At 36.8% G+C, this 27,239-nt stretch overlaps 8 protein-coding genes across 14 annotated transcripts in view; 3 read left to right on the forward strand and 5 right to left on the reverse strand.

The window, feature by feature from the left end:
- LOC106615696 (carboxypeptidase D) overlaps nt 1-27,239 on the forward strand; it is a 43,675-nt gene that overhangs the window by 11,318 nt on the left and 5,118 nt on the right. For all 7 annotated transcript variants that reach the window (XM_036376287.2, XM_036376290.2, XM_036376289.2 and 4 more), the window contains 3 exons: nt 24,726-24,963; nt 25,765-26,097; nt 26,156-26,343. In XM_036376287.2, the coding sequence (XP_036232180.2) occupies nt 24,791-24,963; nt 25,765-26,097; nt 26,156-26,343 (694 nt within the window). In that variant the 5' untranslated portion in view covers nt 24,726-24,790. The remainder of the gene's footprint in view (nt 1-24,725; nt 24,964-25,764; nt 26,098-26,155; nt 26,344-27,239) is intronic.
- LOC106615658 (transmembrane protease serine 9) lies at nt 346-6,476 on the reverse strand. The gene is made up of 4 exons (XM_070110302.1): nt 6,197-6,476; nt 5,606-6,122; nt 1,022-1,296; nt 346-950 (listed from the first exon to the last, which is right to left on the reverse strand). Exons 1-4 carry the CDS (start codon nt 6,415-6,417, stop codon nt 425-427), a joined length of 1,539 nt encoding a protein of 512 aa, XP_069966403.1. The 5' UTR covers nt 6,418-6,476; the 3' UTR covers nt 346-424.
- On the reverse strand, nt 2,384-3,340 carry LOC138857394 (serine protease SP24D-like). The gene is made up of 2 exons (XM_070109888.1): nt 3,059-3,340; nt 2,384-2,993 (listed from the first exon to the last, which is right to left on the reverse strand). Exons 1-2 carry the CDS (start codon nt 3,298-3,300, stop codon nt 2,468-2,470), a joined length of 768 nt encoding a protein of 255 aa, XP_069965989.1. The 5' UTR covers nt 3,301-3,340; the 3' UTR covers nt 2,384-2,467.
- sphe (spheroide) lies at nt 9,926-11,045 on the reverse strand. Its single transcript, XM_014232024.3, has 2 exons — nt 10,625-11,045; nt 9,926-10,533 (listed from the first exon to the last, which is right to left on the reverse strand). Exons 1-2 carry the CDS (start codon nt 10,858-10,860, stop codon nt 10,008-10,010), a joined length of 762 nt encoding a protein of 253 aa, XP_014087499.2. The 5' UTR covers nt 10,861-11,045; the 3' UTR covers nt 9,926-10,007.
- LOC118679776 (trypsin iota) lies at nt 13,917-14,962 on the reverse strand. The gene is made up of 2 exons (XM_036376308.2): nt 14,651-14,962; nt 13,917-14,557 (listed from the first exon to the last, which is right to left on the reverse strand). Exons 1-2 carry the CDS (start codon nt 14,875-14,877, stop codon nt 14,011-14,013), a joined length of 774 nt encoding a protein of 257 aa, XP_036232201.2. The 5' UTR covers nt 14,878-14,962; the 3' UTR covers nt 13,917-14,010.
- LOC106615700 (serine protease SP24D) lies at nt 16,540-17,473 on the forward strand. The gene is made up of 2 exons (XM_014232025.3): nt 16,540-16,822; nt 16,899-17,473. The coding sequence occupies exons 1-2, from the start codon at nt 16,587-16,589 to the stop codon at nt 17,422-17,424; spliced, it is 762 nt and encodes a 253-aa protein (XP_014087500.2). The 5' UTR covers nt 16,540-16,586; the 3' UTR covers nt 17,425-17,473.
- LOC106615697 (serine protease SP24D) lies at nt 19,815-20,795 on the forward strand. Its single transcript, XM_014232022.3, has 2 exons — nt 19,815-20,104; nt 20,177-20,795. The coding sequence occupies exons 1-2, from the start codon at nt 19,863-19,865 to the stop codon at nt 20,706-20,708; spliced, it is 774 nt and encodes a 257-aa protein (XP_014087497.2). The 5' UTR covers nt 19,815-19,862; the 3' UTR covers nt 20,709-20,795.
- On the reverse strand, nt 20,864-21,835 carry LOC106615657 (serine protease SP24D). Its single transcript, XM_014231972.3, is given in 7 exon segments — nt 20,864-21,175; nt 21,177-21,266; nt 21,268-21,475; nt 21,478-21,563; nt 21,631-21,678; nt 21,680-21,755; nt 21,758-21,835. Coding segments are annotated over 7 exon segments (777 nt in total). The 5' UTR covers nt 21,819-21,835; the 3' UTR covers nt 20,864-20,967.

The raw sequence follows: 27,239 nt of genomic DNA on the forward strand, positions 1-27,239 counted from the left end.
TTTTTTAAATTATTTAATATAAAGTTATAGCTACCATATCTTCAGCAAAATTTCAGCTCAATACAGTCTCCTAGTGCTATTGTTATGAATCACTGGTCCACTAGAGATCGAATTTGTCAACTCTTTAAATGATATGTGAAGGCCAAAGAAAGCGCCCAGCATAGTTTTACCATCTTCTAAATTCTTTGATGATAATTTCAAATGAATATTTAAGCAACGAAATTAAGATTTAACTTATACCAAAGTAATCCCAACATTTCACCGGCTGTAGATTTTACCCTGCTCTGTGTCAAAGTATCTAGTTTCTTGTTAGAAATTACCATTTCATAAAAAAACCAACAAAAGTATATTTCAAATACGTTATGCCTTGTCATTTGTCGAAACAAGAAGATATATTTTATATTGTAAACTCATATTATTGCATCTACAATTGAGCATGTTCTCTAATCCAATCCACATGGTAGTAGATCTTAGCATAACCATCTGGATTACCGGTGCCACAGCCGCCATAAACGAATCCAGCAATACCGACGACCTCACCCTCGTACATAGCCGGACCGCCTGAGTCCCCATTGCAAGCGCCATTATTTGGTGCATGGGCCAAACATATGAGCGCATCACTATCCCAGTTTATGGCCGCTTTGCATTCACTGCGTGAAATGGCCGACAAGGTATTCCATTTCAACTTATGCGGAACATCACCACCTTGCTTTACGCGACCCCAACCAGAAATAATAACCGGTGAACCGGAGGGAACCTCTCTTGTGGCCAAACGGACGGGTTGGATGTTTTTTGAGAAGATTAAAGGTTTGCTGAGACGCAGCAGCGATACATCGTTCAAGAAATTACCGTAATCTTCATGTGTAGTTATCGATTGAACGTTCACCAAAACGCCACCCAGCAGACGATCGGTGGAACCGGCACGCACAGTAAACAAAGAGGGATCATAACTATTGTATAATATACAATAAATATTTATACACTCCAGCAGTTTAATTTAGTGCGAAAGCTAACTACTTACGTGTAATAGTTGCCCTGTGCATCGGTGGTGCCAACACAATGTGCCGCAGTCAAAACGAAATATCGACTAAGTATGGAGCCGCCACAGGTGTGTGAGCCATTGCGTCTCAAAGAGATTTGATGGGGGAATTGTCCGTCATAGGCCTCGTCCCCACCCACGACACGTGCGGTCGGACCAGCTTGACTGATTGCAGCGCCTAGAAGGCAGATCAAAGCGAAGAGTTGGAATTTTGCCATGTTGAACCGTTGCTCGTGGACGTCAAAACTAAAACTAAATATTCACGCACGTAATAGTTGACTTATTGGCATATCTTGAGTATCCATAAAAACTTTTGTGCTAAAATAAATTACTTTATAATGCTTAACGCTAGCAGAACTGGGTAATTGATAAGTAATCTAACGCTTATTTATTATAAGCCAATATGTTCACGCGATAATGTTGACACCACATAATTTATACGCCTAAAACAGCTATAAAATCAGTTATGTATGTGCGGTACGAGTATAATACTTTAAAGTGTCGAAAGAACTACTGACCAAAAACGGAAACTTCTGAGCGATCTTATTAGTATGACTCCGATCTTTTAACCGCCATCATCATATTTAGGCGGGAAGAATCTCCATCTATTCGACCATTGTAAGTTTTTCAGCTAAGTTTTATTCATTTTTGACTGTGGACTGGACTGAGACGTGGCTTCGAAGATCGTGCGCTTTAACAACGCTGGACTATTTTTATGGGGTAAAGAGGAAGAGAATGTTCGACGCGTTATTGCTGCAAAAAGTGCTCGAAAAATGATTCTACCGGTCGGCATTTATTCGAACCAGTTACGGCGGCCACTTGCCCAAAATAATTTTTAAAACATAATGGCACACCATAACATTTATAATACAGCTAAATTCTAAGCCAATTATATGCGTTTTATTTCTTTTTGAAGACCACATGTTTAAGAAAACCCTTTATGTGTGTGGAGGATGTTGATGAATTTTTCAAGGATCTTTGCATGCATTTTTCAAATCTTTTGATAAAATGAGCTCGATACGACTTAGTAAAAGACCTTGGTATTTTTAATAGACCTCCTCTTTTTTCTCTCTCTCAAGAGAATCGAAAATTGCTTTCATCTACCTGTTTCTAATTACACACGTCTCAAAACAAATAAGCTTTCTGTCTTTGCTCCATCTATGGTATCACTCAACAATGGTATTACCATTAAACCAAAACAAATTAATGGACCTTATACTTCTTTACTGAGGTAGGTATCAAAATAACATAGTCTAATTTCATCTTAGTGGTCTGACCAGTCCCGAACTCAATGTGCAACTCACACAAACTTTGGAATGACTTTCTATATAAAACTCATTATCATTATTTTAATTTAAAACAACTTTTAATTACACAATAAAAGTACAAAAATTACTTAAAACATAGTGTCCCAACCCAGTTCAAAGCTCACAAATCTGAGTGCTCCTTAATCCAATCCAAATGCTTGAAAACCTTCGCGTAACCATCTGGATATTCGCTACCACAACCACTTACCACAAAACTAGCCACACCCACCAGTTCACCTTGGTATGTAGCCGGACCGCCGGAATCACCAAAACAAGCGCCATTATCCACCGGATGTCCCAAACAGAGCAGCGCATCACTAGCCATACCGATTCTAGTTAAGCACGATAATCTCGACAGAGTTTGAACAGTGTTCCATTTTAACTTGTTAGGCGCATAAGCATTGGTCGCCGTATAGCCCCAACCGGAAATGATAACACTTCCACCGGTTGGCACCTCAGAACTTGCCAATGGGATTGCCTGTATATTTTTGGAGAAAATTAGTGGTGTTTCCAAAGTGAGTACGGCAAGATCGTGCAAAAAGTTGGCATAATTTTCATTCACAACAATATCCGTGACCTTTGTGAGCACACCGCCAAGCAGACGATCAGTGGAGCCGGCACGTATGGTGAAATGTTCAGCTGGATAACTGTAAAGCATGTCATAACCATTAGTATTTCACTACTCAAAAAAGTGTTTCAATAAAAAGCTCACACAAAATAATTGCCATCATAATCCTCATCGCCTACACAGTGGGCCGCCGAGAGCACGTAACGTCGGCTGATGATCGAAGCGCCGCAAGTATGTGAACCGTCATAACGTAACGACACTTGGTAGGGGAACGATCCTTCAGCTGAATACTCACCACCGACGATACGTCCACTAGCTTGAGGTTTCGCGCTCACCCAGGCGATTAGCCCAAGGCAAAATAGGATTTGGAAGGATATTCTCGACATACCGTCTTAACAGTGGGTGTAACACGAACTAAATTTTGTTTAGTTTTTGCAATTCGTTTTTATGCTCAATCAGTCTCAAAAATATATATATGGCTAATTAAAATATTATAAATTATCTATTATCAAGGCGTAGTAAATCAAGAGATTTAATTAATTTCCCAAATTTATAAAATCAGTTGAGCTTCTGCGATCTATATTTAAGAAATCTGTGATAACCAGTTTGTTGCATTTTTTACGACTCTGACGATTAGTTCAATCGCAAGTCGTTATGGAATTTCCCCTCCCTTGAGCGACAATAAATTTTTGAGTTGAAAAAAGAAATGAAGTGTGTATGAACTGCGGGCAAACCGATTTTTAATCTAATCACGTAATTGTAACATTTTATTACGCAAAAGCTTTCAATTTATACGCTATCAGAAAATGTCGAAACTTCATAAAACGCGTGGAGATGAGTTTATTGTATATTACGACGGTTCTGCTCCATATTTTAAAATCCATATACCGCAGAATCTCAGATCTAAATGTTCTCTGATTTTCAAAATCAATTTTGAATGAAATATACGAAAATGATTTCGGCGAAGATAGAGAGGAATAGGCATATTTTAGTAGTATTTCCACTTCAGAAATGAATTGTGTATTAAATCGTTTTGTAAAGGCTATAATCTTGCTATCAATTTTCAGCATAGCCCTGAAATGAAGTCGTATTCCTCTAATCTTAATCCTAAAATATTTATTATTTATAACAACGACACTAGGTAATATGGACTAGCTGATAATTACCTAAGGAATTTGATAAGAGTCTCGTTATTAGCAACACAAAACCCTTGTGCTTTTCCCACATTATCTTTACCAAAACACTCTTCCCATACAATGTTTTTTATCTTTGTGGAGTTTCTTCAAAATTGGGATGTCTCTCTATTCCGCTCTTTAATGGCTTAACATCGTAACAGCTTAGACTAACAAAGCCGATAGAGAACACAGAGAGGGAGAGAGGAATATGTATATAGAGACGGATGGTTTTTCCACTGAATAATGCAAGGCCTTCAAGGTCGACAACACCGACAAATTAAAGTTTTCTGGATAGACAATTTATGAACTAGCTAAGTGTAAGACTGCTGTCCACAAGATAAAGAATCAGAACAAAAGTAGCGTTGCTACTTTTTATCTTTTATCAACTACTTCTGCCATAAGATCGACGATTTTTTGATCGATTTTGGTTAGAGAATGTAAGGTATTAATCTCGCAAGCGTCGATACATTGATATTTCGATTTACTACAAGACAGATAGGCTTACAAAGCGGTGTAAAAGTGGAACCGTATTCTTTAGTATCGAAAGCTAGGGGTTAAGGAAATAATGTCCATCATTAAGCTCATTATGCTGGGATGATAAGGGTAGGAGCTCTGTGAGGACCCCTACAATGTTACCAAGTTCCATTTTGCCTAAACGTAAAATCTATTTGGTCTGTCAACCATCAACGCTACCCCAAAGTACATTTGTGGCATGCACTGTATTGTATTGCTAGTGTTGCAAGACCTGAGGTGTTCCCCTGGGGTACATTTTTTCAAACAACCCCTAAAGGAGCTGAATGGTCCTTTGTTCCTATAAGACTTGGTACCGAGATGATATTTAACGAGTTATCAACTGAGAGTCTAGTTATTACCTCCTTGCATAACCTAACACAGTGAGACTTAGTATAGGTCCTACGGTAAGCTTTAATTGCCACTTGGCTGTACAGTAGAAGATTTATGGACTTGCTGGTCAGTGCAAAAGCCTACTTGGCACCTTCTGTATTGCCAACAATTTCGACCTGAAAAACCAAATTACAGTCATTTAAGGCTCCTATTCCTATTTAACCCTTTGATCCGTTCGTGAATATGAAGATTTCACAGTTTAAACTATCGATCACAGAGCCATTGATCAATTCTTCCCTATTGGGTAATGAAAACGTTATGTGTAATTTCTCATGCATCTCCTATTCTCAATCGCATTGCCTATTTAGCCCGAGTTCATTAGCGAGTATAAATGGCCTAAAATCATGAGCAGTCTGGTCTGATTTAATTGCGAAAAGTCCTTTTGTAAAAGGGCAGAATTCTGTTTGCTACGCATTAACCCTCTTCCACGTCAGTGAATGTCGGTAGGGTGAACTCTTATGTAAGGAACTTTCGATTGTCTCAACTGCCTCATGTGGGGCGGCATCAACCGATTTTCTTTTGACAAAAGAACATAGACTTCAACTGCTAACAACAGTTACAACTTAATTATTTTTCAGATTTATTTTACAACAACAATACTCTTTTATATCATATTTTCGTGAATCCAATCGAGATTATAGAATACCTTAGCATAACCGTCGGGACGCGACGTACCACAACCAATGACGACGAAACCAGCAACTCCCACCAATTCACCATTGTATGTTGCCGGACCGCCAGAGTCACCATTGCAAGCACCTGCGCCTCTAGGATGATTCAAGCACAACAGAGCATCAGAAGACATCAAAATCTTACGGAAACATTCACGCTTGCTAAGCGCTGCAACGGTATTCCATTGCATTAGAATGGGCAAAGTGTCACCATTATTCTCGGTAAGACCCCAACCGGAAATGATAACTTCAGCACCAGAGGGCACTTCACCGGTGGACAACGGAATTGCTTGGATTTTCGATGAGAATGTCAAAGGCTCCTCCAACTCCAACAAAGCCAAATCATTTTCGACGCTAGCATAACCCTGATGGACTACGACGCGCTTCACTTGCACGATGACGCCGCCGGCAATGCGGTTGTGGGTGCCAGCACGGATGGTGAAATATTTAGCATCATAACTGTTTCGAATTAAAAATGATAAATAATATATAATATTAATATCATACCCGTCCAATATACACTTTCTACTCACGGTGTTGTGCCACTTTCGACCACACAATGCGCTGCTGTCAATATGTAATTGGAAGCGATAATCGAACCGCCGCAAGTGTGGCGATGTTCCCTACGTAGTGAAATTTGATGTGGGAATTGTGCTGAAACCGCGTCGAAGCCACCCACTACACGTCCCGTGGGATTGGCTGTAACCGCCACGAAGGTGACTGCAAAGAAGGCTAAAAATTGTAGAAAAGCCATTATGGGCACGCGTATGTGTCAAGAGCGGTAGACAGTGGGTAAATAAACTAGGCAATACGTGTTTCAATAATATTTATACACAGTCGTCAAATATTTGATTTGGACCAATAAAATGCCTGCACACTTACTTGTTATTGTCAAACTTTATCAACAAATCTTATAAATCACTTAATAAACGACTAATGTCATAAATGTAGATTAAAAACATAATATATAACAAATCTGGAATTTCTGAAAGCAACCCCTTATAATCAGCTAGTCAAACGAGGCATAGTCCGTACTTGTCGATAAATAGTAATAAAGCAATTACTTTTCTCATGTTATTACTACTACTTCTGGGTATGTACATAGTATAAGTATACTCTTTATGGTATATGACCTGGAATTTGATCTCCTCATCCACGTTCCAAGTGAATCTTCGTTTATTTATTTTATAGTTGCAGAAATCTTGTAAAAGTCAATTGAGACCCACTCGTTCAGAATGTGGCCAAATCCTATTATTTTTATTGCAGTTTTTACGGTACGGAACAGAGCGAGAAACTACGATACAAGATACCATGAATTAATCTTACACTGGAACTATCCACTTGGCTTCGAACCTCTTATAGGTGGGATTATAATGAGACCCATTGTGAAACCAAAGGGGCAAAAATTCCCTTACTCTATCATGTGCTCCCCGAACCACCCTGTGGTTTTGATGAATTTCATCAATTGGAAAAGTTTTACATGTGCAACTTCCGAGACAACGTCGAAACAACCGCGACGGATAGTTGCAATTCGTTTTCTATACAAAGCCTTGCATCCGCATAGTAGATGTTCTACTGTATCTTCTTCTATCTCTTGGCTGCTTCTACAGAAATTCATCTGTTTCACAATTACTCGAAATATCACTATATCCAGGAACCCATTACAGTTTTATCATGAAATAGGTTGTTAGTTCCACTAATAGATCAAGACATTCTTTTACCATCTTCAATAAACTCGAAGAGGCTTTAATGATTTCAAATCCGCTTGGCTATCTGTAAGAATTAATATGGTATATCTCCTGTTATAAGCACTCTCTTTGTTAGCACAAGAATGCTTCCTTTAATTGATGTGATCTACTTATCTCTGCGCCCTTATCCTCTCGCTTGAAGGCAATATTGAGGGCCGAAGTTAAGTTCAACATATAATCTGAGTTATCTTATTCCCATGTTAGAGAAATCAATTATTTTCCTATATCGATTTGTGTAGAATTCTTTAACTACCTTCGGAACAATCGGAATGAATCCGACTATCAATTTAATGGGCTTATTTGTGACTCATTAACTAATTATGCTGGCCTAGTAGCCAAAACAACAATAGTTTTTGACGATTTCCACTGAGGAGTGCGTTAGCGAGTCGATAGCGTAAACCTCGTGGATGTATTACATGAAATCCTAGTCCTAAGTCCTAAAATGTAATGTAGCCTTCTAAGATAAATTACATTGGTTTAAACGGGGAACGAACTGATTGGGCCTTATCACTGTAATCTTATTGCGTATTAAATAAATTTTTAATCCAAATTTAACTTCCGTGACCATGTAAGACGATAGGTTCCATTAGTATACAAACAGATCTATTATCACCTTCAAGATAAGCTCCAACGCTTAGTCCAATGTTCCATACTCTTATCATAAACATCGGCTGGGATGGCCTTCAGTGCCTTCAGCAAACTTGTTTCTTTTTTTGTTACGGCTCATTTTTGTAGCGCCATTCGCTAGATTATTCGACTGCTTCGACGTCATATCTTCTGCTATCTCTCTGATGCCAACACGATGATTTTCAAACACTTTTTCTCAACGTTGTCGATTTTATCGTCATTAACAGAAGCGGATAGACGTCTCGCATGAGACAAGTTTATGATGTCTTCACGACCTTACCTAAAGTAGATTACCCAAAACATTTCTGCAATATTTTAAAGTATTCCATAGACTTGATTCCATTATAAACACAAAATTTCAGGAAAACTCATTCTTATATACATACATATGTATGTAGCTCAAGATAAGGGATTATTATAGAGTCTAAGCCTCTAAAAGTATCGGTCGCATATTTATCGTCGTGAGAATATATAGTCTACGGCTATCTGAAGATCCTCCTTAAGTGAGCCATATACAACAAAGCTTCAAGTAGGGAAACCCCTAAATACCATATATGTATATAAATTTGTATACCCTGAACAGTATATATTAAGTTTGCCACAAAGTTTGTAACACCCAAAAGGAAACGTCGGAGACAATACCAACTAAATTATGTACAGGCGTATATGTTTAATTGATCAGCGTCACCAGCTGAGTTGATTGAGCCATGTCCGTCTGTCTGTGTACATATACGAACTAGTCTCTCAACTTTTGAGATATCGACCAGAAAATTTGCACACGTTTTTTATCACCTAGAAGCATACATCTGCCATACAAACTGAAAGATCGGAATCAAGCGCTTGCATGGAAAGCATTTCATTTGACACGATATCTTCAAGAAAATTATGATTTATGATCATTATCCAAGACAGTAAAGCAATCTCCGAAGAAATTGTTCAGATTGGTCCACTAAGACATATAGCTATCATATAAGCTGACCGATCAAAATCAAAAGAAAGATCTTTTCATACCCTTTTATGCTATAAGGAATGCACCTGTGAAGGGTATTATAGTTGTATCAGGTTGATATTTTCCTTAATACCTCCGAACTTATTCAGTATACATTTTAAAAGCTGTATAGCATATACATAATTTTATTATATATTCGTCAAATCAAATAATAATGGCACTGTCTTATCGCATTGATAATGATGAGTCAGTTCAATGTTCATCACTTTAAAGAAGTTAAAATTACTTATGAGTTTATTTATAAATATTAACTAAAACGACGATATTCAATATGCTGATTATTTCTGTTAGAAATATGAAGCTAGGACACATGTAAGAGAAAATGAACTGAGAACTTTTCTGGCGACGTCAGACCAACTTTCAAATTGGCCAGCTGTCAGTGTCATCACTTACCGCGCTTTACAGAGTATCTCAATAGAAAATAATGTTTAGACAATGCAGACTAAAAAACTGTATTCCCCAAATGGGAATGTTAAAATTGAAAAATTGTACTTTATAACATGATAAAATAAAACAAATGACGAAAAAAAGAGATAAAAAGTGCGGTAGTTAGTGGAAAAGACGTGAGTACGTTAGTCGTTGAATCTTTGCCAATAAATTTTGACACTGAAAAAACTCGCGTATCTCAGACCGGATATGGGCATATGAATGAAGCCACCATAAAATCAAACTACTATTAAGTTCGATTCTGACACGAGAAGCTTTACGGGTATTAGCTGGCTTGTTTGCTCGCAAGATCACCTACTAGTTTCTTTAATAGCTTGACTCAGAATGGTATAAGAGTCTCTTAATTTAATTTCTGTGGTTTTACAAACACTTATTACTCACACAGGGGTTAATACATATGGCTTTAAACTTAAAAAATGCACACGGTGCTATTTATTAAAATATTTCAAAATTTATTCGTTTTGCTGCTACATAATATAACTGTATTGCACCAACTTTTCAATTAATTCCAATTCACAATTGAGTCTGGATCCATTCCGCAAAGTGTGGGACATTCACGAACACTTCTGCATAACGTGAACCGCATGCGCCGACCACAAAGCTTGCGACACCAACCAAACGATTGTTGTAGACAACACCATTACCAGCATCGCCCAGACAACTGCCCTCCTTAAGATTATGCGCCAAGCAGAAAGTGGTCTCATCATGCTCGGGGAAACCTTTGGTGCACTCTTCCTCGCTGGCCACTGAGAATGCGACCGATTGCAATTTATATGGTGCCGCGCCAGACGACTGCTCACCCCAACCGGCAACAGATACCGCGGTGCTAACTGCTGGCGCTTGATTAGCGCTAGTGGCAATGGGAATTATGGAGATCCTGCTGCCCACTTGAACATCATTGCTCAACTTTATTACAGCGAGATCATTGTTTATGTATGTGTACGAAGGCTCTACGGCAATGGATTCAGCGTAGATGATCTTACCACCGGCAAACTGATTGACGCTGCCGACGCGCACAGAAACACGATTGGCGGCGACACTGTAGCGGAACAAAAATTATGGATTACTGAAAATGTGTTTAAAATTTGTGGGGAAAATCAAAAAATCTTCACTTAATCGAACTAACTTACACTTGACTGTTGTCGTCGACAACGCAATGCGCCGCCGTTAATATCTGTCGCAAACCAATAATGCTGCCACCGCACACATGCGCACTATCCAAACGCACCGAAACGGCAAAAGTGAACTGACCGGATGCAACATCCTCACCGCCCAAAATACGCTCCGTCAATGTCGTGGCTTGACAATTGGCGACGATGCCAGCGAAAGCGAGCGCGAGTAGCGCGAAATTTACTTTTGAACACATTGCGTTTGCACCGCTACCGAGTTACTGACACTGACCGAACTGGCCGGACCGGCAGTGTAATTATATGCAATGAATTGACGTGAAGATTTTCACACACTCGTACTTGAATTTGCCGATTGATTTTGTTATTGTCGTTTTCTCATTATTATCGGTAACGCTGTGTCGTTGTTAAATACTCGAATTGTTGAATTAATGACCCACTTTTATGGGAGCGTACGCTCGCTTATAACTTTATTTTAAAACCCACATTTATTGCGCTTTATGCGCCTTGAGTTGGCACATATATTTGCGCCGACCGACTAATCTTATCGCTTATCGGTAGCTGAAAGTTGGTGTTTGATAAAGTTCGGGAATTTCGAACGATAATTGAAAAAATAATCATATTTAATGGTGATTACCACCGGGTAATAATACAAGCATTTCCACTATTCCAATATTGAAATATTTCCTTTTAATTTGATAAAAAGAAAATGGTAGTCTGCTAAGTGTAGATGACGATTTCATTTTTCTAACAGACTGTGAGAATTTTGTATATGAATTTAGAAAAAAAAAACAATCATAGTAGATTGAAACCTTTTGGACTTGAAAAATTAAATAACAAATATGAAAGAAAAATTTATTTACGGGCGATCTGAAGTCGAGAAGTGGAAGTGGGTTGAATTTTTAAAGGTTAAAAACTATTTATTTCGATTTCCGGCAAAATTATGAGTCCTATAGAAAAAAGTTAGATTACAAAGTTGTATGTAATGAAAAGATCTACTACCACTTTTGTATTAACACTCTTTTCCAATAACGTCAAAATTTATGTGAAAAATTCAAAATAAACCAAATTTTAGGTTTTTTTTTTTTATCTTGTTTAAATAATTTTTTTCTTTCATGAAATTTGATGTAAACTTACTTTCTTATCTCTCAAATACATTGTATTTTTTCATTTAAAATATTAAGGAGGAAACGTTATTTCGGCTTAAAATCGAAAAAACCCTAATTTTCATTAAAAAAATCTCAAAACCAAATTTCAGATTTTTTAAAAAAGTTATATGGCTTTATGTTGTTTGAAATTTCTACTTTCTGATGGTATAAAAATGGTAAATTTGCTCAGAAAATGCAAAAAAATTCCCCTCAAAACGAGTCAAAACTGTTTTTTTCCAGCTGCTGCCACGAACTAATAGGTAGATGAAATGAAATATATATTACTAAAAACCGGTGAAAATTGAGCTCTAAGATTCCATTACATACATACAACCCAAGCTAATAAAAGCATATTAAAAAAGCAGCTTTAAATCATTTTTCAGTGAGTATACTGAAGACAAAAACTATTGTTATCGACATTCTGCGGGGACTTACATTTCGGTTTAAGGTTTTAAATGGAAACAGGTATTTCTTGAAGCATTAGAGCTCGACATGTTGTGGCGTCAAGAAATGCTGTAAGTTACACAAAACGTCATCAGTTGCGGACAACGACTTGGAAATATACATAATGATAAATTACAGAGTTAAATGTATCAATATTTTTCCAATATTATCTATCATATTATTTTTCGAAGTACCGCAAAAAAATCAATAGATTCTTCCCAGAACAGTTTCTCTACCTTTTTATTTGTTTGACAATAGATTTTCAGCTTATAAACGTTCACAACCAAAGCTCTCGTATCTTAATCTAATCTAGAGAAGGCAGAATTAATGAGAGATCATTGTACAACAGAAGCAATAATAAAAGTTGAGCGAGGAAATATAACGATACATCTATCTGAAATCGAATTGTATATTCAACTTAATCCAAAAATTTCTCTCATCTTGAATATTTGATCAGCTGCCCGGTGTTCTATATAATTGCATTAAAAGTTCTATACAACTAAAAAACACGCTATATATTTGGCTAATATGCTCTTGATTATGCTGTTGTCATACAGATCTCTCCGTCCGTGTCAACTATTCTTTTGTATACAAAGAAAAAATTGTAGAATATAGCTCCCAAAGAGAAGGAAGTAGAGTTTATTACTATCTGAAGTGCAGAAGCTAGCTTCCTGCGCAAGGGATGCGAAAACCTTACGTAGGACCATAACAACTCAGTAAATGTGATTGGATTAATAAAATGAAGAAGATTTGAAAGAACAATATTTCAAATCTCCAAAGTTATAAATTTTTATAGAATTCGAATTTTCTCTGTATTTCGATCTTTCTTCGATCTTTAAATATTTAATGCTAACGAACAGGAACAGGAGTGTACTCTTATTTTTAACTCTGCTTTTGGATATTATCACTGCTTTTATATTAACATATCTTCCATTTAAAATTTTAAATGCATTATCGGACCCGACCTTATATATTGGTTGTGTAACCACAATTGCGCACAAAAACTCACACATATTAATGCAAATCGTCTAAGCTACAACTCTTGGTTATACTCAAAATACCAACAACAAGCAATGACGACACGTTGAATTGCTATAAAAAACCGCACATCCAGAAACATTTAATAAGCAATCCACTGAATCATTCATATAAATATATATATTAATATGATTACATGTAGGTGTACAAACTCTGTGAAAGTTAAGTTTAAATTCCATTTTTCTTTTTAACAGTAAAACGCTTCAGGTATTCGATCCTTTCTATAGATCTCGAGTACCGACAAAACTTTGAGACATACTTGTAGTTTCCAGAATTCAGCAACAGCAATTTTGTATCGTTTCCTCAGATATGGGATATCATATTATCTCTAACAAAATTTCAGCTGATTTTTATTCTAGAATTCATTTATTTTAGCTTTAGTCATAGTGAGTACAGCTACTTTTCTGTGCGGAGATGCAACAGACTCAGCCACTTTATTCGCAGTATATGTCCATGTCGGGAAAATTATTAGAGATTGAGTAGTTTTGAAATATACATAAAAAACTTACGACACGCGAACTTTGAAAACTTTATTGCAGAATCTACTATTTTAAGTAATCCAAAAGTACTGAAAAAGAGTATAGACCTTAAGAACAATATAGACCGAGTAACCTTCTCTTTCGACATCGGCATAGTAATGATTGCTCTTTTGTATATTAATATTTTTAATATTTTTTTTTATTTGTTCATTTGTGTCAAGGTACACTTTAATTTTTAACATATATGTACATACATATAGATAAGATTTTTTAAGTTTCACTATGCTGCGCTCCTTGCAGCAATTGTGCTTGCAATCCAGCTGCTGTAGTAAGACACCCTGCTGCTTACATCGGGAAATTTAGTGCCACTGCCGCCAAAGAAGAAACTCGCCACGCCCACTAACGTGTTATTAACCACAACACCAGCACCCTCATCGCCTGTCGCGATACCCTGATTAACGCCATGTTCCAAGCACAAGACCGAATCATAACCATAACCGGCCTGATATTCACACTCGGGCGAGCTCAACACTTTCAAGGTGGCTACCTTTAATTTGTACGGTGTGGCACCCGACAATTGCAGACCCCAACCGGCAAGCGCCACTTCGGTATCCCCAACCAATGCCTCATCATCATCGGGGGTGGCCAAAGCTATCGCCGCAATTTTATCGGTGAACGTTAGTGGCGTCACCAATGTGATGATAGCGATGTCGTGCAGGAAGTTGCCATAAGATGGATGAATTGTGATCGATTGAACGTTAACAATTCGACCGCCAGCATATTGATTAATGCTACCCACACGCACCGTAACACGCGTAGCGGCAATGCTGTAGAGAGAGAAAAAAAGCAAATATTTATTAAGCCAACTCGGAGGATCTCGTGATCCTCTCTATCTGTCTGTCTTCACTCCGTGCACTCACGGTGTGGTCCTCAATGCGGAGAGTCCGTGACCCGAGGTTAATATATGACTTGCATTAATAATATTGCCTACTGCCACGTGCGTATTGTCCACACGCACCGACACGACCCACGGTAGTTCGCCGGTAGTGGCATCGTTACCCTCCAAAATGCGTCCATTGGGCGCGGCGTTAATACCGCCACAGATGGCTAAAATAAAAGCGATTGCGTAGATGCGTGTAACTGCCATTGCGACGAAACTACAACTGTCCACTGCTGAATTCTTGACGTGTTAAAAAGTCTGTTAATTTATTAGTTCGAATAATATTTTTTTTAATCAACAACAGCACTAACAGTTTTTATCAAATTGTTGTAGACGGTAGTATTTTTCGGTGGCAAATAAATTCAAGTTAGACTGATTATATGAATTCGAATATAGTTCTTTCTAATCGGGTCCTAAAACAACTGTAATTGTGTTGTTAAATGTAGGTACTTGTGCAATAACGCGTAAGAATCATAAAAGATCATTATGGGCCTTATCGTTTATCGGAGACCCGTTAAGTTATAGATAATTGTACACATATATGTGATTATTTTGATGCGTGGTTTCCGAAAAAGCGTTATAAGTCAGGGATTGTCAAACAGTTTTTGGTTTTTAGTGATGACTGGTCGAATTTTTCTTTAAAATTTGGTCTACGACTTGATATATTATAACATACATAGATGAATTACAATAATTTCACAGTACATTGTCTGCGTGTAGCTCTTCGTATGTGTATGCTGGTTCTTTATAATATATCTGTTACAACCAAAAAAAAATTCGGGAAAAATTTGGTGACCACTGTTCGAAGCAAGCCTTAATTACCTGATAATGATAAGACGAAATTGTTGCACGTAATTACTCGTTTACGTCGTCAGTGTTATTCGGTGCAATTAGTTATTATCTATGAAATATTCCAGAACTTTGTTCGAAAATGAAGTTGCTGAAATATTATGTTAAGAGAATCATGGAAATGCTTTGGATCGTAAAAACTGAAAAATATATATGAAGAAGCCTTCAATCTGTTCAACAATTTTTAAGATATCAATCTGAAATTTTACACACATCCTTTTCTTTACAATAACCTGTTCATTTATCGCAACCGCAGATATCAGACTACCATAACATATAGCTGCTATACAAACTGACCGATCAAAATCAAGTTCTTATACGGAAACTTTTTTATTTGTAAAGGGTATTATTGCTTCAGTGCAAAATTTTTTCTTGTATTCTTATTGAATATCCACATGTGAGTGTGTGTAAAAAATTCATGTACGATCAATGAATACAAAATATAAAGCTACCACCGAACTACACTACCTTAATAACCAGTAACTTCAGAACTCTAAATATTAAACTTTAAGGAAGATGATAGATCGTTTTAAATATTATATTTATAAGCATCTTTTTATTAAAGATCTCACTAAAACTCTCTCTCTATATCCATCTCTTATTCCTCAGTTATGCTTCTCTATGCTTTTCAGTTACAGTAGGCGAACCCGTTTTGTTGCTGTTTATATTTCTGTCTTTAAGCGACTCAAAACAAAAACTTTAGTCTCAGCTTTGATCCTCAGATTACTAAAGTTCCTAAACACCGCCAATACACATATATATAAAAGTTGTACTGCAACTTTTTTTATCTCATTGTTCAATGGGTTTGCCCAGCCTAAACTTTACGTATTATTTATTTTATTTTCAACAAACTTGGATCATAAATTTCTCAACCATTATCTAATCCAAAGTTTGCAAATCTGATTACGCATCAAAACCAAAACCTTTCTGTTATAACAAAATTATTAAATTAACTTAATTTATTACTTGGGTTTATTTCTACAAAAAATACTAGCTATAAAATCCCTGCAGACCTCAATTTGGTTTTAGTCTAAATTTAACATCCGTCCACCTAGTAAGTTTTAGTTATGGCGGCGCATCTTCTGCTTAGTTCTGTGCTTTTGGCTTTGGCCTTAATCAGCGGCAGCAATGCAGCTCCTAATGGACGTATTGTCGGTGGTGTCGACGCCGCTATTGGACAATTCCCCCACCAGGTCTCACTACAACGTGAAGACGGCTCACATACCTGTGGCGCTTCAATCATTAGCGAAAAATATATTCTTACAGCGGCACATTGCGTTGTCGTTGGAAATGGCATTGAACCGTAAGTGTACCGAATCATAACCGACTTCTGGTCTACGTGCAAGTAAATTTTACTAAGAGCCCATATGTCCATTTAGTTATCCGGCTAAATACTTCCAAGTACGTGTAGGCAGTATTCAACGCACAGTCGGTGGACAATTGTTGAAGTTGAAACGCATCATCGTCAATAAAACTTATCGTAATTTCCTAAATGATGTAGCACTCTTAGAATTGGAGAAACCCTTGGTCTTCACCGCAAACATACAACCCATCGAAATGGCCGAAGAACAGGTGCCCACGGGAGAAGATGTTATAATCTCAGGCTGGGGACGGCTATACACTGGTGGTCCAATCCCATATAAGATGCAGTGGAACACTTTAAAAGCATTGACTATGGAAGAGTGCGATGAGGCGATTGGAATGGGCGATGACAGTTTGATTTGTTTAGCGCATCAAGCTAACAATGGCGCCTGCAATGGTGACTCTGGTGGTCCAGCTACATATAAGGGTAAACTAGTGGGTGTAGCCGGTTTTGTAGTGAACGGCTGTGGTAGCAGTTTTCCAGATGGTTATGCTAGGGTGGCTTATCATCGCCAATGGATTCGAGGTATTGCTGGTGTTTAAATGAAAAAAGAAAAACTTTTAAATAAAAAACTAGTAATAATGACCTTAATTATTTAAGTTTCAAAACTAATTTGTTGAGTCAGAATTTCCTAGAAAATGACCACAAATTAAAATCGAGTTATTATCTATCAGATCTAAGAGACTAATGAAACCATAAGCTTACTATACGATACAGATAGTTTTAGAATAACTGCCGAAAGTTCTCCAACTACAAGACTAATGTGATCGAATAACAATGTCTGCGAGTGGAACCACATCCTTATAGCTAAGATTTGCTTTCACCTGAAGTTAGTGATTAAAAAAATACTTCTCATCTGCTTCGAGCGCTACAAAAAAATATTCTGTCTTTCATCTACTGAAAGCTTTTACAAAACTCTTTTCGACGAGATAACGAATTTTATGAAAATTTATTAAATTTGAACAGAGATAGCGAGATTTTCTAATATCTCAATACATTTCATGTCTGAAAGAAGGTTTTTCAACGTCCTTTTTTTTTTTGAGAATATAAATTTTTTTTTTGAGAAAATAAATAAACATTTATCGAAACGTTTGAAAAAAAAAAAACGAAATATATGAAATATTTACTTGATGTTTCGTGAAACTTCATACTCAATTTCTAAGCAGTTTTCAATGTGGCAATACTTTCTGGTGTTGGCCATTTGGCAGCTGTTACTTGATTTTTAATCATCTTGGTTTACCATTTTATAAAGAACAGACTCACTCTGGAACAACGTTTACAATTAGTGTAAATTTATTACTAAAATAATGGTTCGGTTCGGGCAACGCATCGCGCGCTGCGTTTAATATGCTGTCGACATACGCCCAGCAGAGTCGGAAATTCGAGCAACCATAGATCGATTTCATACCAAGTTTACTCCAATAGATAATGCGCTTCCTCAGAGACGCCGGTCAGTGCGCACCGAGGACGCTATTGCTACTATTGGACAACTAATTTTGATAGCTTTCAATTAACAATAGAAAACAAGAAAACGCTAACTTCGGTTGCACCGAAGCTATAATACTCTTCACAAATACAAAAGCTTCCTTAGAAGAACTTGATTCCGATCATTCAGCTTGTATGACAGCAACATGCTATAGTGATTCGATCTGACCAATTTTTTCGAAGATTCCATTATTGCTTTAAATAATAATTCGTTCCAAATTTCATGAATATATCTCGTCAAAATTTTTTATACAAGAACTTGATTCCGATTGTTCAATTTGTATGACATCTATATGCTACTATAGTTGACCGATATCGGTCCGACAAATGAACAGCTTCTTGGTGAGAAACGGTCATATGCTAAATTTAAGATCGATATCAGACGGAGTGACCGACGGACGGTCAGACAGCACATCATGCTGATCATTTATGTATGTATATATTTATAGGGTATCCGACGTTTCCTTCTGGATGTAACAACATTCGTGGCAAACTTAATATACCCTGTTCAAGGTTCCCACTGCGGGTAGGGATAAGAACTTACCCGCGGTAAGGCATGCCTGTCGTAAAAGGCGACTAAAAGCCAAATGCACTATGACTGTTAATTTATTTTGCCCAGAATTATCAGCATACTAAATGATGTCAGAAATAGTGCTATAATACTCAGCTTGAACTGATATTATAGACTTTAAATCAAATCCCAAATAAAAAGACATTTGAAGTTCAAGCGACAAATGTCACCAGTCATTGAGTAATGGGTTGCTCAACTGGCAGTAGTTTCGGCTACACAGTCTTACCGGAGACTTTCTGGTACCACGGGGAGCAGAAAGCCCTTGGACTTCGGTCCAATCTGCTCATTGGGTTATGGCCCCTTTGGAGAGATTCGTGGTGGCTGTGGTTGAAACCTAAATGCAGGAAGAACTGAAAATTCAGCCTAACTGTTTTTTCAGTTCTAAAAAGAAGTTTCAAAAAGCAACTGGGTTCCGTACCCGAAAACGGAAGAGGTTTTAGGTCGGCCTCGAATCTTACCAAGATGGTAGTGTGTGCCCAGACACACTGCCACTGGTAACCAAATTAATACTTGCAAATAGCTCGTATTGTTTGGGGCGCTGATCAACGCATTGTATTGATACGTTGTGCTTTGGAGCACCCCTGAGGTTAGGCCGTCGCCGGCAGGTACTCACGTAAATCAACAACGAAAGTTATACCCTGTTCAAGGTATAAAAAATTGTATTTGTAAACTTCTCAAATATAGAAATCTTTATAACGATAATCAGTAGAACAGTTTATAACTATGGTTTAAATAAGACTGGACACTTCTTATCTTAAAAGACATACTAATCCACGGCATAGACTACTAAATACGATCAAGTTGATATCAGTGAGCAATGTAGATAGTTAATAGCGGCATAATAAAAGTTTTCGCTATCATTTCAATATATTTGAGTTAGAAATTTCAGTACAATTTCAAACCTCTACCGAGTTTATTGCAATAATGGCGACACGCCACAATTTACTCGTATTTACCTGCCTTTTGGCACTGACCCATATTAGCAGCAGCAATGCAGCTGCCAACGGGCGTGTTGTTGGCGGGGCTGACGCCGCTGTTGGACAATTCCCTCATCAGGTCTCACTACAACGTGAAGACGGTTCACACACCTGTGGTGGTTCGATCATTAGCGAAAACTTCATTATTACAGCGGCGCATTGTGTTGTCGTTGGAAATGGCATTGAACCGTAAGTTTAGCAAAATCAATAAAAAAAACTGCACCTAGAAGACGCTTAGTAAAACGTTAATTCTTTATGTAGTTATCCAGCTAGATTTTATCAAGTACGTGTGGGCAGTATTCAACGCACCGTCGGTGGCGAATTATTGAAGCTAAAACGTATTATCGTTCACAAAGCTTACGGCAATTTCCTGAATGACATAGCACTCTTGGAATTGGAAAAACCATTAGTCTTCACCGCATACATACAACCTATTGAGTTGGCCGCAGAGGAAGTACCTTCTGGTGAGGATGTTATAATCTCCGGTTGGGGACGACTGTCTACGAATGGTCCAATACCCTATCGCTTACAATGGAACACGTTAAAAGCAATTAATTCGGAAGAGTGTGAGGAGGCAATATATATGGGTGATGATTCTTTAATATGTTTGGCTCATAACGCCGATAATGGTGCTTGCTTTGGCGATTCTGGTGGTCCAGCCACATACAAGGGTAAATTGGTGGGCCTCTCCAATTTTGTGTATAACGGTTGTGGCTCTGATAATCCAGACGGTTACACTAAGGTAGCATATACGGATCATCGTGAATGGATTCGAGATAATGCGGGTGTATGAAATGGATGACTTGTTAGAAATATGAAAAATAGGTTTCTAAACGTTAAAAAAATAATGCAGTTTTATTTTTAAATCAAATTTTGTATACAGTCGTAAGATTGGTTATGGATTTGGGAATCAGTGCTTAAATGCGTCTTATATTCGGCGGCGTTTGGCTTTGTTGCCATATATTCTGTTAAATCAAACTTTCGATACGCTTCAAATACTTTAGAAATATTGTGGACATTTTTTCGTAAAAAAACTCATCAGTTCTCTTTACTTATGAATTATATTCACTTCGATCAACATATTGTTGTAACGAGGTGAAAATAAATATTATTAAGGTTACTGCTTTTGTTGATTTTTGTAGTACAAAAGAATGATTAAAAAATGCTGCAATTTGCATCTGGATCCAGTCAGAGTTACTTGCAATGCTAACAATGGCATCGAGCAACGTGCTTCCACAATCTCCTAACACATACGCACACATACACAGCCAAACCGCCAAAGTCTCCACGACAAATACCACTTTTAAGTGAGGTCCTCAAACAAAGCACTTGCTCATCTACCTTGTCCGAACACATGATTGATAAGTAATGTGCGATATACTTGTAAATTCTCTTCGGTTTGTTTAATGCGATCCCAATCGGAAATCTCCACCTCAACATTTTAGGGTGGTTTCACCCGGACCAGTGGAAAGGATTGAATTTTGTCAGATAAGACCAAGGGTTCTTGGAATTTTAGCAATGCAATGCCTACAAGTATGTCGAGACTACTGTAGTTGGGATGATAGTGATTTCGTCGACAACAATCTTTCAACCGTCTCTGTAGACCTCCATAGTACCTGCGGTGACTGTGAAGAGCTGTGGTGGCCAACTAACTGGAAAATGTATTATGTATCAAACTCGATATATTTATTGCTTCATGTTATGTTTCTTGCTACTCACGACTGCCAGAAGAGTGTCAGCAGGTCAACGCCGTTAAAGCATAATATGACGGCACCACAAGTCGCCGTTCTGCCGATGCTAAGGAAACCCTGGTAGGGTAACTGTCCGCACTTAACGTCGCTGGTGCGGCATGACCTGAAATGAGTAGTGTGCTTAGAAGTAATACGGAGACAATTCTTTTCATTTTCAGTATGGGTGCTAACATAAATGAAACAAAACTGAAATCAGAATTTTATACCTACATATATATATGTATATACACGTGTCAAGTTGAGAGAGAAATTATCGGGACTTGAGTTTAAAATAACATGGTATCTTAATTCTTTAATCTCATGTCATATTTTAGTACTCTAACGGTAATAAAATGTTTATTGTTAATAAGGCTTGTGGTCAGAGATTTATTCTTCCCTTCTTGGTTGTAAACCTTTCACAAGTTGATAACAGTTTTTAATATTGAGAATAATTAATGAAATGTGGTTTCACAGGGAACCCAGTAATTTTCGGTTTAACAGACACACGATTTCCTACTGAGTTCAGGTGAAAATACCGTATACCGTGCTCTTGAGGTTGCGCAGTCATAACGATTATACTCTTTTAAATACACAAAACGGGCGAATGTTTCGCTACATTTTTGGTTACTAAAATCATTATTATCCAATATTAGACTCGGTTCTACCAGTTCTTACGATATCTGTCATTTAAATGTGCCATGCTACCAGGTTCAACTGGGCAGTTGAAAACCAACATTCGGCTTATAGTTGATAAAGCCAAAATAATGATGCAAAACTGGATCGAGAAGAAGACCTTCATAACACGCAGTTACATTAACAATATGTCAAAAATTCTGTACAAAAAACCCCAATTGTTAGAAAATTTGCACACTAACTCTTTATTTGAATAAAAGTTTTATACCTCAAGAAGCACCTTTTATTTTCATCCTCCGAATGTGAACAGAAATAAGACCACAGCAACAACAAGAGAACTATAAAAAAACACAAACAAAAAAAGCCAGAACAGCAACAATAAAGGCCAAAGCAGAAACACAACAGAACAAAGTAAAACAGAAACAGAAAGATTTAAAACAGAAACAGAACAGAAACCGAAATTTTAATAATTTTAGAATTTAAACGAAATTTCGGGAAGGCTTAATGTCTCTTTAATATTTCACTAAAGATAGTCATAATACAGGTTTTACAAAGTTAGTAAACTTTAGAAACAGGCTTACATTAAGCGAAGACCTTTAAAATCAAAATACATAATTTAAAAGCTGTTCTTTCTGAGAAAATAATTCATTATCGATAATCATAATTGGCTTTAAGTATTAAATATTAGAATCGAAGTTCTTTTATGAATTAGATAATTAAATCGGAAATAATAATGTGCCCAAAAAAGCACCCAAGACACCTTTTAAAAAACCTTCCACTACCTATAAGCTAGTTTAGTTGGATTAATTGCCTTCATTGCTCAAACGCTTCTACTCCTTTTCTCCCTTTGGACAAAAAGATCTATATATATATATATAGCTCATTTTTAAATAAATATCAATATGTGAATATCTACAAGATAGACCAAAAAATATACTATGTATTTCAGGTAGAGATTGTGCGTATTTAAAGAATGCAAAATTTGTTTACGGTCCTTCAGCTGTCTTCTACATACTCATTGTTGTCATTGGCATCTTCTCATACATCCACAATTCCACCCACATGCTTGGATATAACTAGAGAAGCCTTTTGCAATCACGCTACTTCTTGATCCTTCTTTCCAGCCAACAATTCGAACAAACAAATTATTTCTTGACAACTCTTAACTTTCATATTTCATAGGGATCGCCCTCAGGACATTTTATTGGAGTGCATCGCACCCCATATAATGCGGTATACAGCTGAAGTACATAATTCAGAATTACAGTATGATACTGACAAGGTCATACATAGAGATAACTAATGAATATACTAAGTTAAAACCACAAAAGCAATTATCGATTTTATAAATAAATATAGGTAAAAGTAAACAAATTCATACCACAAATTATGAAATTACAATTACGTCAATAGACTTGTCAATACTTGTCTTTCCATTCAGTCAATGTAAAAATATCTTCTATTTACCCGTGAGGTGCAATACTCTGTTATGTTATACTTATACTTGTATGTACATATGTATATATTTTCTCAATGCAGCATTTTTTTCAATTTCTTATTAGTGAAACCTCGTAATTATTTTATCAGTTGCATTGCGCTTTACTCACTCGCGGCGGATGCAGACGAAATCAAAATCGAATCACGTCATATGGTGGAAAATTTATTGGAATTATTACGCAATTAGCATAGCGAAATGAAAAGTTGGCAGATTATGCAGCTACAAAGAAAAGTTATAACAGCGAACGTGTTCGTGATCATTCGTATCGTTCGCTGCTTATGTAATGATCTTGATCTTTTCGGATCGTTGCACTAATTCAAATGCGTTCATTTTGTTCAGTTTCTGTTGTTTAGACATCCTTTTTAAGCTAAGCATATAATAGAGCAAAGTGTAAAGAGTAAAGAGGCGAGTAAAGATAATTAAACTTTTTGAATGGTACGGGAGAAATCCAAGCAACGACGAAAATAAGTTAGGTTTGGAAAATTGAACATTTTATTGGACTATGGTGCGGTAGTTACCCGACTAAAAGAGCTACCCAATAAACTCTCTACTCCAGTCTTTTCGAAGCTTGGTGAATGATTAATATCTGTTCTGGGAAGACTTTCCAGGTTTAAAATCATAACTATTGGCTACAATAATTTTGAAGACTATGACCTCTATTACGTCAGCCAGCTGATAAGAGGAATATTTTTTATTAAGAAATCGTTTTTTGGGGTGGATTTTCTTAAAGTCTTATCATTTTAATTTTTATGGAAATACTAAGTCGTTAATATATTATAATTAAGCGTTATAAGAACTTAAGTCATTAACTACATGAAAAAACATCGCTTTTATTGGCATCGCATTATGTGTGAATGTTAACCGATTGTAAACCGAATTTTCTACACTTGTATCTCTCTTATCTACTTTAATTGATTTTTTTACTAAATAATTTTCCTTTCTTTTACAGCATTCGTCTATTTAAAACTCTGTGTGATTCTTCTTAAATAAAATTTTCGTAAAGATTGATAAAAGATGATTCTGCGGACCGCGTATATTTGCATATTCCTCCTGTACTCCTATCATTGTCTAGCACAATCCACAAATGAGCTTGATGCAGCACTACCCGAACCACGTGCTTACATACCCGATTCACAGTATTTGGACTTTGTCTACCATGACCATGATGAACTGACAAGATTTCTGAGGTAAGTTTAAGTCAACAAATATACCTGTTTAAATAATTGTCCTAGTTAATTGACATCCATATGGTAAATACATAAAAATTAATAGCATATCAAAGAATGCCATCGATTTCGTGGAGGCACTATTCTATAGGGTAGATCTTCTAGGATGTAGTAATAGAAAAGTTATTTATATTTTATAAAAAACTTTTTTTATCTTTGACTAAAACGAGAATAGTACGAAATATTGACAAGAAAGAGATAATTAAAAATTTTTAAATATAGGAATTTGGATGAATCAATCAATTGAATCTCAAATTTTGTTTAGATGTGACTTTTGCATATATATTATTGGAGAGCTTACTTTTAATGTCAATCTAACTCAATATTTTGAATGAAAGCTCTCACAGTGAACTCTTGACGTAAGAGACCTTTCTACCAAGTAAAGATAAGTTTCAGTAAATAGTTCGAGACCCAACGGTTTAGCAGTAGACAGAGGAGTTTCTCTTTACCCTCTGCAACATTCCAAATTCGGTCTCTTGCAAGTTGTAGACAGCGAGCCCACGTAATATTTAACGAACTTCGATGTCTAAGTTTATTACCTTCTCGTAACATATTTTATTTTTAATTTAATGTAAAGTATTGATAGGAGTATACCAATGATTCTCAACAATTTATGATCCTCAACTTCATGCATTATATTACTGACTTTTTTCCAACTTGCATTACACACAAATCTCCGTAAAAACAAGAGAGAGAAAAAAGTCGAGACTTGATTACTTACTCATATATGTATCTAATGGCACACACTTTACTCACTTTCAGAGCAACCAGCGCCCGCTATCCAAACCTAACAGCACTTTACTCTATAGGTAAATCGATACAAGGACGAGATCTCTGGGTTATGGTGGTATCTTCCTCACCTTACGAGCACATGATTGGTAAACCGGATGTGAAATATGTGGGCAATATACACGGCAATGAGCCGGTGGGTCGTGAGTTGCTTCTGCATCTCATACAGTATTTCGTGACTAGCTACAACACCGATCAGTATGTGAAATGGTTACTGGACAATACACGCATACACATCATGCCATCAATGAACCCGGATGGCTTTGCGGTTTCAAAGGAGGGCGCCTGTGATGACGGGCAGGGCAGGTGAGAATAAAAGCGAAATAAATATTACGGTTATGAGACATAATATTGACTTTTGCAGGTATAATGCGCGAGGTTTCGATTTGAATCGCAATTTTCCCGACTACTTTAAGCAAAACAATAAACGTGGACAACCCGAAACCGATGCAGTAAAGGATTGGATATCGAAAATACAATTTGTGTTGAGTGGCAGTTTGCATGGCGGCGCTTTAGTGGCGAGTTATCCCTATGACAATACGCCAAACTCTAGTAAGTATATAACAAGTTCTGAATGCTTGAGGGGCTAAGAAGTAAAATATAAAAATACTTTAAATAGGGTAAGAGGGCAGAGTGGCATCCAAATACAAGCTTCGAAACTCTATATTAAGAAATAGTATTAAATTAAGTTGGTTGGATTATCACAAATTATATACTTTGACATAAGAAACCTTAATAAATATGGATGTGTTAAAAAACAGGGGCCCAACCAAAACTTTGCCGGATTTGGCTTGATGCTCAGTTTACGAAAGAACTTAAAATTTTATTATGGCGGTTTTTTCATCAATCATACTTAAAAGAAAAAATACCCCAATTCCGGTTTCACTAGAAGTCTGTATTACAGCTAAAATTTTTATAATGCACCTCTGGTATTATTTCAGAATTGTTATGCCAAAATCTCAAATGTTTTACTGGTTATATAGGAGTCATAGACAGACAGATGACCTTAAGGGTTGCCCATAAACACATATATTCGACAAAAACTGGTACTGAGTCGGTCAAAACTGGATCCTCAGTAAGTTTGCTCTATCTGACTAATATGAGGCTAAGTTCACCCACCGAACAACTGTACAAAAACTCGACTAGAGCGGCCCGAACAATTCTCGGGAACTATACAACCCAAATTTATCTCAAATAAAACAAGAAAAAACTTTAACTTCGGCAGCACCCTTCACTTTTGCGTCTCTTATAAAATTAAAGGGTGTAAAGGGATCTCTATCTTGATTTTTATCGATCAGTTTGAATAGAGGCTAAATGATATAGTGGTTCGATATGAACAATTTGCTCAGAAATTGTACAATTGCCTTGGAAAATATTGGAAAATAAATCATGCCGAATTTCGTGTAGATATCTTCAAGTCAAGTATCATCGACAAGTTTGTATGACAG

This window comes from Bactrocera oleae, chromosome 5 (assembly GCF_042242935.1).
Source record: "Bactrocera oleae isolate idBacOlea1 chromosome 5, idBacOlea1, whole genome shotgun sequence".
NCBI lineage: Eukaryota > Metazoa > Arthropoda > Insecta > Diptera > Tephritidae > Bactrocera > Bactrocera oleae.